This window comes from Ovis aries, chromosome 1 (genome assembly GCF_016772045.2).
Source record: "Ovis aries strain OAR_USU_Benz2616 breed Rambouillet chromosome 1, ARS-UI_Ramb_v3.0, whole genome shotgun sequence".
Taxonomy (NCBI): Eukaryota; Metazoa; Chordata; class Mammalia; order Artiodactyla; family Bovidae; genus Ovis; species Ovis aries.
Window position 1 is genome coordinate 109,574,621 of NC_056054.1, and position 12,338 is coordinate 109,586,958.

At 36.1% G+C, this 12,338-nt stretch overlaps 1 protein-coding gene across 2 annotated transcripts in view; it reads right to left on the bottom strand.

The window, feature by feature from the left end:
- Nucleotides 1-12,338, bottom strand: part of SPTA1 (spectrin alpha, erythrocytic 1) — an 81,661-nt gene that overhangs the window by 4,385 nt on the left and 64,938 nt on the right. For both annotated transcript variants that reach the window (XM_042256195.2, XM_060415084.1), the window contains exons 38-47: nt 10,839-10,960; nt 10,193-10,325; nt 9,580-9,678; nt 8,695-8,857; nt 7,783-7,859; nt 4,769-4,978; nt 2,643-2,939; nt 1,726-1,838; nt 550-567; nt 15-66 (exon numbers count right to left, since the gene is read on the bottom strand). In XM_042256195.2, coding sequence (XP_042112129.1) covers nt 15-66; nt 550-567; nt 1,726-1,838; nt 2,643-2,939; nt 4,769-4,978; nt 7,783-7,859; nt 8,695-8,857; nt 9,580-9,678; nt 10,193-10,325; nt 10,839-10,960 — 1,284 coding nt within the window. The remainder of the gene's footprint in view (nt 1-14; nt 67-549; nt 568-1,725; nt 1,839-2,642; nt 2,940-4,768; nt 4,979-7,782; nt 7,860-8,694; nt 8,858-9,579; nt 9,679-10,192; nt 10,326-10,838; nt 10,961-12,338) is intronic.

Genomic DNA, 12,338 nt, shown 5'->3' on the forward strand with positions numbered 1-12,338 from the left:
TAAACATTACTTACTTTATTTGCTTCCAGCTGGGATTCTAGTGTTCCTGTTTCTTTTAGCAAAGATCTATTTAAGAACCAGAGGAAAACATTACTTATAATATCACAAGTCAGTATGTTACACAAATAGACCAACCCAAATCTCCTATACTCCTATAAGTTCTTCCAAGATATATGGCCTTTCTGAAATGAATTTTCACAATGCCAATTTTTCAAGAAATTAGACCCTCTCTGTTGAGTTGGTAACCTTGCTGGACAGATGAAAAGCAAAGTAAGGTTCCTCTATGCTTACAAGAGAGCTTCCATACTCTCCTAGTTCTTATTTTCAAATATACCCTTAACCTAGTGTAAGCAAGACTCCACCTAGTGGGTGATAGGGCCAGAATGATATACATGCTTATCCCACGTTTTATTTAAGGGCCTTCTAACCCAACATATATTTAATTTATCAGATTTGCAGTGGGATGAAGATACTTTAATACTAAGGCCTCCTTAATTAATTCTTTCAGAATGATACAACAAAACAAACAGGATAACATAAAATACTGACCCATCCAGAAAATAGTCCCTGGATATGGAGGTCCAGAACAGGAATCAGGAGAGAGAAAAGGAAAATCATGTTAACAAGGATTATTTCAATAATCTTCTTTCTTCAGATGTGTGATACATTCTAAATTCTTTATACCTAAAGGATGAATCTGTTCAACCCACTGTCCTCAAAGTGTCCCCCAATCTGAGAAACACAGAGCCTTCTGTGCAACTCGTTGCTTTAGGATGAAGAGCTCAGGGGTCAGGCGACATGCTCAGTATTGGGTCCCTGCTTCCAGAGATGAGAGACCAAAGTCAGAAGCAGAGGAGGGTGAGATGTGTGTCCTTTGTTTTCAGTCAGATGTTTTTTTTTTTAAGCCGTGATACAGGATTTCTTCCTGTTCCTTCTTTGATTTATCCTTGTCACTGAGCTCATAGGAACAGAAGCATGAAATATCTAAACTGACACTTTAAACTCTCAAAACTCCACAATTCTGATACACCTGCTGAATACAGTCTACCAACTTTGACCACTTATTCATTTATTATACCCTCCAAATCTCCTTTTTTCCAGCTCATTTGCCCCAGAAGATGTAACAAACGTTATCTTCATAGAGAATTTTGCATTTAATAAAAGCAATTAGCATATATTTATGTCACTTGATTCTTATGACAGCTTTAGTGGTCAAGCAATATAATAGTTTCCTATGAAGTATTCACAGTATACTCTGGTTGTACCAATAAATACATATGTGACCTTGAGCAAGTCAATTTATCTACTGAACTTCTTTCCACATTTAGAAACAGAAGTAATAACATCAGTGTTGTACACTCTTCAAGGTTATTCTGAAAGTTAAGTGATATAATGGATTATAAAATTACAGTGTAAAGTGCAAAGGGGAAGGCAAATGTAAGTGTATGTTATTATTTTGGGGCTGTAACTATAGGCAAGAGGAAAGAAAGTGAGACTTTCAAATACTGAATAAAGAATGAGCAATGAGATGAAATTCTCATTTCTCAATTTTGCAATGACTGATTTAGAATACAGTCAATTCCAGATAAAAAGCACAGACAGGATATGGCGATTTTAGGACAACATAAGTACTCTAGGAATTACCCCTTCCCTCAGCTATGTATTCCATCCCCAGAGTGGAATGTGTGGCATAAGGATCATGAGTTTGGGGGTATCACAGCACACCTGGTCTCTAAGATCCAATTAAGGAAGGCACTGGCATTCTGTTCAAATTCCTGGCACATCTCAAAGTTCTTGATCTGTCTTGCCTCTTCATTTTCCAACTCCTGCTCTCTTTCCTAAAATCCCAAATCACAGATAGTAGTGTGCACATTGAAGACTTTTTCTTGCAATAAAGTAACTGGTTCCTAGGCTCATCTGCACATCTCCCCTCTTCCAAATTTCACCTGCCTTCCAGTGGCATTGCCTGTGTGCTCAAATTTCTTCCAGTCTACCTCTTCTCATCTCAGAAATATGAAAGAAGCTTATCCAGCTTTTCAGAAGTACTTGCAGATGTTACCAAGCCCAGTAAAAAACAAGCTAGTAATAAAGGCAAGTCTTTCCTCATGTCAGTATTTTTCCAGTTGAAATTTCATTTAAATGAAAAGATAATAGGAGTTTCCATCTAAAATTGGTGAGTTTATAGTGAAATTCTTCTTCGCAAACTTGTATTTTCCATAGCTTCAGTAATGAGCATTACTATAGACAGACAAAAATTACACACAAGCACATTAAAAAGGCACTTTTGGAAGTTTGTATAAAATAGAAAATGCTTTTGAGCATATAGACCGCAAAGATATATACAAGCCTCATGAACTTTTCCTAACACATTTTTAGAGCCATCTTCTGGAGCTTATGTTTGCTTCTCTGAATCACCAGTCAACATTCAGACACTTGAGACTGTCTAAACTATAGGGCATAGGGCTGTGCCTATCATGAACGTGTTTCCAATTTTTTTCTTAGATTGACTCAGTTCATGACTGCTGTCCCAATATAATTATTAACAGTGTTCCTTTCTCTCTCAAAGTCCCCAAATCCAGGAAATAAATCAAATGATCATGTTCACTATAGCTAAAGGAAGTATCTTCTCTGCCCCAACCTACCTTGATGATATCAAATAGGTGGTTCCAGACTCTCTCTAGCACCTCCACTGTTAACCAGGTATAGGGGCTAGAGAGCACATTTAGGGCCTTAATCTGCTTGTCTAGCTCTCGCAAATCATTGAAGTCTGCTCGGGCCTTTGTCAAGGAGGCCAAGAAGGCCTCATGGTCCTTCCGCAGCTTCCGGATTGCATCCAGGGAGACACAGCGCACGGGCTCTGACAGGTCTTCCTCCGCCTTCTCACACCAGTTGTTGAAAGCTGAGGCCTTGTGTGCAAATTCCATGAATAGAACCTCAGCCTATAAAGAAAAAAGACAATTCCATCTTTTCCAATAAAGTTCATCAGCAGAAAAGAAAACAGGATTAAAAAATGACTGTCTTCAAATATTTTCAGTACCAACACGCTAAGAGGGCAGAACTAAAACCAATGGAGACCATGCAATCAGATGGGTGGATGTGTGAGTTCAAGGTACAAGCCCTGATCCAAGCATTTTCTCTTTTCTTCCAACATTTACAAATGAAGTTGGGTAACTTCTAGGATTATTTTAACCATACGATTCCCAAAGTGACAAGGGTAGTTTTCAATGATAAGATTTCATGATTTCTTGTTCTGATGTCCGTGTTCCATGACTAATTGGCACATAGTATAACATGCAAAAATTAAGTTTAAGTGAATGAATGGATGGATAATTAGATTTTAAAAGATCATTTGTGGGATAGGCATTTCTTCTTTCTCTGATCTGCAGCCCTCAATGCTTTGATGTTTTTGTGTGTGTGTATACTGAGTTGTCTTCCTACCTTCCTCTATACCTTGTTCAGAGCTCATCTCATGCCTAAATTCCCTGCTTAAATCCATTTCTTAGCCTCTAACCTATATCTTTAGCCATGCAATACTCTCTGGAGTATTCTGAATGACTGTGAATTTCTAAATAAGAGAAATAGTATGGATTTTTTCCAAACAGAAGGTAATAAAAAGTTTTAGATTTAAAACGCATCATATATTTTGTGTCAGCCGATTGTACTTTCAAAGATATTTTGTTATACAGATATGAGAATCAGTTTTCATCTCAAAATGGGTTAAGAGGAAGAAAACTGACCCAAATGGAAGGGAGATTGCAAAGGTATTGTATACCATTACGTTGTCACTGTATTCATTTCAGCAATCTATACACCAAAATAGACCAACACAGAAAAAAACTATTACTGCCCCTACCTTGGAAGGACATGGAAACCTATAAATAATGTCATATATTTTCATAATATTATGTATCAACTGAATATTTTACAGAGATTTTATAATCATAAAATAATATGTGATTGTCCATTAATTGCTTTAATTTTGCACTTAAGATTAGTTTCTATAAGTTAAATGTCCCTCAGTACAGTTAAAATTAAGAGTCTGACTTTTATTTGTGTGTTTCCTGATTCCTTTAATTCTCTACTTAAACTGTGGCCAGGTACAATATCTTATGGTTTAGAAGTACTCAGTATTTTCACTGACCATCTTGACTTCCTTTTACTATTAATAATTTTATCATCAACATCAAATATCTTAGCAGTCACCAAAAGAAAGAACATTTTAATAGCTATATCTATATAGAACATAGCGGTTTATATTACATTTTCAGGTCCATTATCTCTTTTGATAGTAATCAAGATTCATCAAGATATGACGGCGATATCACTCTATTTTCTAAATAGAGAAATCAATGTTCAGAGGTGTTAAGCAACATATAGAAGATCCGCAGCTAGGAAAGATGAGAACACAAATTTTACTTGTCTAATATTCCTTTTATTTGAGTTAGAAAAAACACAAGAGCAATCTTGACTCCTATATGCCAGTATTAGTTCTGCCTTAAATTAAGATCTTCTAGTCCTTGTCTCATCTACTTGTTTCCAATATATGTCTCTGACTTCCATCATAAGTCAGCTGAATCAATCAGTTAAAAAAAAACATCAATCTAAAAATGAATTACTTCATGTTTATAAGAATGTCTTCCTGATTCTTTGCAATATACTCACTTAATTGTCTATAGTATTCAAACATGGTTTCCAGTATCTATTTCTGGATATAGATATTCAAGGTCAGGTGTTGGCGCATCATTTTTTTTTTTTTTTTTTTTTTTACCTCCAGTAGGGGCCGTCGTTTCTCTAGCAATTCCTGTCTATGGACTTCAGAGGCTTGCAGCAGCTGTTCCCAGCGCCGCAGCAAGGCAGCATGGCGCTCCTCAATGGCTTTTGTCTGGCTGTGCTCAGCAGCCACAAGTTGATCCTTCAGGTCAGTTATCTCAGACAGTCTCTCTTGCTGGAAGCTCTGCAGACTGGCATGCAGTGTGTCCTGAGAAAGACCCATAGAGAAGGTGTGAACAAAAAATAATGCAGATTCTAAGGGGTCACTCACACCTGCGTTCCACCACATTGGACCTATGCAAGGGTTTAGAGTAGTGGACAATTTTTCCAAAAAGGAAATTTGACTTAGAGACTTTCGTAAACATTTGGAGATGGAATTATGATTAAATTCCAGTGTTTTAAAACTGGGTTTTTAGATTAGGTGCAAAATTAATATTAAGGGAGATTGGGAGCATGATGTGATATTTCCAATCTTCCAAATCAAAATTAAATCCTTAAGGCTCACTTTCTAAGACTCTTTTATATCACTTATTAGATTTTGCATTCTAGTTAGTATTAACAGACATGCACTACTAGAAATTGTGAAAGTATGCAAACTAACAAAAGACCTTTTACAGGTGACAGTGTGTGTGTGTATGTGTAAATGATATCAAAATCACAAAATTCAGGATGTTCCAATTTGTTTTAACAGGGTGGTGTGTATTTGACCAATCCTCCCTTTGAGAACAATTTTAACCACTAGATAAAAGCACAAAAAATCAGCTGTTTAAAAGGGATCAGGATGCAACTCAAATAGCTATAACTTGAAGTATCAAAATTACAGGGAGAAGGGAATAGTAGCTAAGTAAGAGTAATACTCTGTCACTTTTTCCTTTGAATTATAAACTATGCAGGGTGAAGTTGCAGAGAAAGCACCTGCTCAGAGCTTTTGATCATCACATTAGAGCTAAAAGGACAGAAACTAGAATTCTGGGAAACTGAAGCATTCACTATTTGAGGAAACCATGAAAAGGGAGCTACAGAAAAGGAGGCTCAATAATCTCTTCGTATGTCCAACTTAGGGCATTTACAGATTCCTGAATACAAGTTGTAGAAGTCAAGCAGAAAACAGTAGCTAAGAATCTAAAGTATAAACAATCTAAAGAATCTAAAATCTAAGAATTTTTTGCAGTCACACAGTGTTGAGATCAGGACACATCAAATAGGAGCAGACTTATTGAAAGAGGTTAAGTCTGTAAAGGTTCTATGTTTAAGAACAAACTGAAAAATGGCTAGTCTTCAGAAAAATTGAAATCATATCTTTAATCATTAACCAAGAAAGTAGGGATTGAATAGGGCATGAGATGGAAGAGAAGTATTAAATTATAGATTTAAATAAAAACTCATGAATTACTTTAAATATAAATGGATTCACTACTCCATGAAAATCATCAAAGTAGATAATAAATCAACACTCAACTATATGATATTTATAAAAGATACATCTAAGATGTATTGACACTCTATACTTCTATGTTCATTGCAGCATTATTTACAATAGTCAAGATATGGAAACAAACAGCCTGTCAAAAGAACAATGGATAAAGAAGATAGGTGATATACATATATGGAATACTATTCAGTCACGAGGAAGAAGGAACCCTGCTGTTTGCAACAACTTGGATGAAACTTGAGACCATTATGCTAAGTGCAATGTCAGACACAGAAAGACAAATACTTTATAATGTTATTTATATGTTGAATCTAAAAAAGCCAAACAGAATATATTGGAGGTGAGGGAAATGGGGAGAAATTGGTGAAAGGGCAAAAACTTCTATTTATAAGATTAACAAGTTCTGGAGATCTAATATACAGCATGGTAATTATAGTTAATATTCCTATATTATATACTTTAAAGTACATAAGTGTTAAAAGTCTTACCTGTTCTCACCTTAAAAAAATGATAATTATGTCACAGAATGAAAGTGATAGTTAATGCTATAGTGATAATCATGTTGCAACTTATGAATGTACAAAATAAAAACTATAAAGACATAGAAATGTTTTTAAAAGAAATGGAAATAGATGTACATTGCAAACAGTAAACAAAAGAAAATTGGTGTATTACACTAATATGTGAAAAAAGAAACTTTAAGAAGTGTTTAAAAAGATGTGTTATTAGAGAGAAACTTTTCATAATTAAAAGAATTAATTGATTTCATAATTCTAAATGTCAACACAACTTTTAATCTAGCTTTAAAATATATAAAACTGAAATATTTTTTAAAAAACATGAGCAATAGACTCTGATAGGTAATGCAAATCATTGCAAAATCGCATTCTTTTCAATTGGACAAAGTCTATTCACCAAAACAGGTCATTTGTTGGATAGAAAGCAACCTCCTAAAGTAACATAGAGTGTGTTTTTAAAATAAAGTTGAATAAACTAGATATAAATGTCAAAAAAATATAATTAGAAAATTCCCAAGTGTTTAGAAATTGAACAATGCACTACAGAATGAATAATGAGTCAATTAAGAAATTATGCAAGAAATAACAGAATATTTTAAATTAGATGATAACAAAAATAACATGAAATCTGTGAAATGCAGCTAAGGATTTATTTAGAGGAAAATGTATAGTCTCAAATCAATATACTAGAAAAGAAGAATGGCTAAGTATTTAACAACATCAATATCTATCTATCTTAATTTTTTTAATCAAGTAATCTCAAAGAAAGTTAAAAAATTATAAAGATAAAAAAGACATTAATGGAATATAGTACAAAGATAATACAAAGAAAAATTAAATGGTCAAGAGTTGGTTCTCTAATAAAAATGAGCACTTACTGGCAAGACTGATGAAGGAATAAGAACTAGCAAGTTATCTCTATCACAAAGGGGACAATTTTACAGGTCCTATAGATAATAAAACCACAACATTTGAGAATGGAATAACTCTATATGTGAAGCTTCTGTGTGATGTGGGTCTTGGATTTCATGGGCATTTATGAACAAGGCAACCTGCTCTCACCTGTTTTGCCAGGAGAGTGGAGAGGGCAGCGAGGTCTGCATCATCGCTATTGGTCTTCAAGTTTGCTTCTTTCTCAGCTGAAAAACAAAGGTAATTCATAAGAAGAGAAAGAGAGTTGGTTTTATATCAGGCTTGGCAAAGAAGAAAGGCATATTTACTATTGGCACAAGAGAGCCTCTTGACTGTCCAAGTAGATGATTCATTAGAATATGGGAGTGGGAGCCAGTAAACTATTTTTCTAGATGTATACAGGATAAACTGACTGAAACAGAGCTAGAACCAAGAGAACTTATGGATGTTTCATTGAACAACAGAAATCTTCAGCTTAGACATAAATTATAAGTAAATCAAACACAGAGTTTATTTTCTAAAATGTTTGCCATGACCCTATTTTTCTGAATATCACATGGAAATCACCAATTTCCAAAAAAAGATGTTCTCTGGGATTATTAGTTATTCTCTCAGCATATGTTTCTATAAGTTTGTGTGTGTGCATGCATGGGTATTTTTGCACACATGTGACTTTAACTGTAATTGTGTTCAGACAGGATAGGAGTGGGTGGTGAAGGGGCCATCTTTCTTCCCATGTTGAGCAACACAGCCTTGGGATCCATTCAATAAACTGAATTATCAGCATTTCCTCAAACCCAGAGGCCATTGTCCTCAAATGAGTGCATGCTAAGTCATTTCAGTTGTATCTGACTCTTTGCAACCCTATGGAATGTAGACTGCCAGGCTCCTCTGTCCATGGGATTCTTCAGACAAGAACACTGAAGTGGCTTGCCATGCTCTCCTCCAGGGGATCTTTCCAACCCAGGGACTGAACTTGCATCTCTTATGTCTCCTGCATTGGCAGGTGTGCTCTTTACCACTAGCACCACCTGGGAAGCCTCTGGTCCTCACACATCATACCTATCCAGGCCTCAACCACATCAGCCTTCCAGTTGAACTGCTGAAAGTCATAATCATCTTCCAGTTGTGACTTCCAAACAGCCAATGACTTGGCCAGAGAAGGAATCTTTTCATTTAGAGCCTGTATCTTGTTGGAAATCTTCTCTTTATGTTGACTTTCCCCCTGTATCACCGAGGTTGAAAGGAGGAGAGATAGATATATTGATGAATGTCCAGAGCCTGAAGAGTGAAATCCTTTGCACTAAAAACCATTCATCTCTCTCCTTCCAAATATATAGCTACTCTTTTCTAAGTCCAGTGAAATTATTCTATTATTCATCTATAATAGAATATCTATTACCCAGATGATATTGTCCAGCATTTGGACAGTCTCCTGTTTGTCCATGTAAGTGTGATCTTCTTAGCTGGCACAAGCATCTCAAAGGTACAGAATCATCTGTTTAGGATTCTTTGTCCAGCCTTTAGATTATTGAGGTTCTATTAAAACTAGCATTTAAACAAAAGAATGGTTCTCAAATTACAAAGAGATTTCAGTGGAGTCCTCATATCTAGAGGTCAAAGAAATTTCTTCACATTCTTACAGTACTCTATGACCAAAGCAAGTAATGTGCAAAATATTTTTAAATGTCATATTCTGCATAGAGTATGAGTCAATGAATGATTTTTAAATATCTAAAAAGTATACCTATAAGACCTTGAAAAAAAGCTTCCAGAAAACAGCAATAAGTAAATAGATAATTGTTTGCTGAAACAGCAACAAAAAGGCAGCTTAGAAGAGATTACCAAGGTTGTGCATGATTTTAGCAATGTTCATGATTCCATATTTGTTCCAATCCCTTTTTGAAGATCCTTTTTTTGACTTGGAATCCCTGGAGTATATCTCACCTTACTCAGGATGTCTTCTCCTTGAGCACACACATTTTGCACTCGAATCTCATGGACAACAAAGTCATTCTCCAAAGCTTCAAGCTTCTTTTGTAAGCTCTGTGTGAATGAGTCAGTGAGAATCAAAACTTCCAAAATTAGCAATCTATCCCACTCACATTCTGATTCCTTTTGATGCCATTCACCAGCAATGATTCAACTAAGCTGGCAGAGTATATGAGTGTTCACTTATTCCTGAATAGCTCCAGTAAATTTCTCTTCCCAAATTCCTCACTTCCCAGAAAGGCAGTCTTACTGAAGAGCCAAAGGAATACATGTGACATTGTTTATAACTAACCATGCAACTTGAGACTTCTGGATTTGGGAGTGAGTATTGATCAAGCTAATACAAAAGGATTTCTCCATGTTGAAATGTATGTATAATAATTCTTGGAAACATTCCATCTAGCTAAAAAATATTTAGTTATCAAAAATATCCTATGCTAAGAACTAACCTGAAAGTTTCTTCTTCTACCAGAAGAAATATTCTAATTTTACAGGTAAAAATGTTGACTACTTAAGAAAATATTCAAATTAAACAGAAGAAAATTGATCCATTCTGCCAGTTCCTCACCTGAGTAGCAGCCAAAGTGTCTCCAGAATCCCCTTGGGCAACCAGAGCTTCCTTTTCACTGATCCAAGCTTCCTCCTCCTCAGCATTCTCCATGAATTCCAAGTATTCTAGGGATTCTCCCAATTGAATCCCTCTGTAACAGGAAAGTAATCCCATCCCAAATTTAAAAAAAAAAAAAAAACACATAAGCTAATGAGCAATGGAAGTGTAGCAAAGTGGCACAATCTTATAAGATTTTAAGATTTTGGCTGTATGGGTGTAAGGGAGAAAAATACTCCATTATTTTATTACTAAGCTCTGTACATAATGTTAAAACTGGGGAGATGCAGAAAGTAAAACAGACATGTGGGAGATAATGTGGTATAAAGGATAACATATGCAGGGCAACAATGATGAAAGACAGCTGCAAGTAATTGTAAGCACACCTCTAGAGAGACAGTATCATAAAGACATAGAAACAGTGTCATTTCTTCCTGGGGTACACAGAGGAAGCGTCACGGAAGACTTGGCATTTGAGCAGGGACTTAGAAGCTAGAAGAGATTGGTAGCTAGGGAGAGATGCTGAGCAGGCACTTAAGTATCTTCTCAATACCTACCCAATACCTGCAATCCAACAAGAGAATTCAGCCTCCTATCCCCAACTCACCGAGCCTTGGTCAACTCTTGGAGCTGGTCCCAGTGTTGAACAAGCAGATCAAGCCTGTCCTGGATCTCCTCTCGCCCCACAGCGGCCTTGTCTCCCAGTGTTTCAGCCATATCCAGCACATTCTGAACAACACACATCCTCCATGTCATATTTCCCCACAGCATCTCCCCATTTATCCACATTTCCTAGAAAAGTATCTAGCCCTTCCTACACTCTGGCTCATTTATAAACTGGATGTACTCAAGGCAGTCCTGACAATCCTGGGAGAATGAAGAAAGCTGCAGTAAGATCTAACATGCTAAACTTCATCAAGGATTCAGACAAATACCTTGGCATTTGCACTAGACTACTTTCCACGATCTGACTGATGGTCACAGGGTGACCCTGCTACCAAGCCAACACTCAGGGTTGCCCTCTTTCCACATGGCTCAGCTCAGGTACAGCTTTTCCAGATGTCCCACCCTGCATCCTAATTGTCTACAACTGTGCCCTGAACTGTCAAAGGTGCTCCTTCCAGGGAAGACATGGGTTTCTGCACAGATTCTTCTATTCATAGAAGGCACAATATGGAGGAGAATGCTTGTGAACTCTATAGCCAACTATGTGACGTTGGCACTCTGCCTTCACATTTTGTAACCTCAACCTATTAGGTTAGTGCAAAAGTAATTTCTGTTTTTCACTGTTGTATTTTGCCATTTGATATTGGACTACATTCTTAAATAAATGTAGTTAAGTTATACATCACTTTAATACACAATTTTTGCTTTGTAATTTTTTCTAATGAATTATTACTTGCTATTTATTTTACATGCATTTTAGACTATGGAAATTAAGTTAGACAAAAAGCAAATTTGAGCAATTTTCTTATTCCAGTTCAAAATGGGTCAAAAATCAGCAGACAACTTGCAAAATGAACAATGCATTTGGCCCAGGAACTGCTAATGAACATACAGTGCAATGGGAGTTAAGTAGTTTTACAAAGGAGGCTAGAGCCTTGAAGATGAGGAGCACAGTGGCTGGCCATCAGAAGTTGACAATGACTAACTGAGAGGATCATGGAAGTTGATCCTCTTACTACACAAGAAGTTGCCCAAGAATTCAACGTCAACCGTTTTATGGTCATTTGACATTTGAAGCAATTTGGAAAAGTGAAAAAGCTTGATAAGCAAGTGCCTAATGAGTAGACTGCAAATTTAAAAAAAAAATCATCATTTTGAAATGTCATCTTCTCTTATTCTATGCAACAACAATGAAGTATTTCTCAAATGGATTGTGATGTGTGATGAAAAGTGAATTTTATATGACAACCAACAATGACCAGCTCTGTAGTTGAACTGAGAAGAAGCTCCAAAGCACTTCCCAAAGCCATATTTTGAGCCATGGTCACTGTTCGGTAGTCTGCTACTGCTCTGATCCACTGTAGTTTTCTGAATCTCCGTGAAACCATTACATCTGAGAAGTATGCTCAACAAATCAATGAGATGCACTGGAAACAGCAAT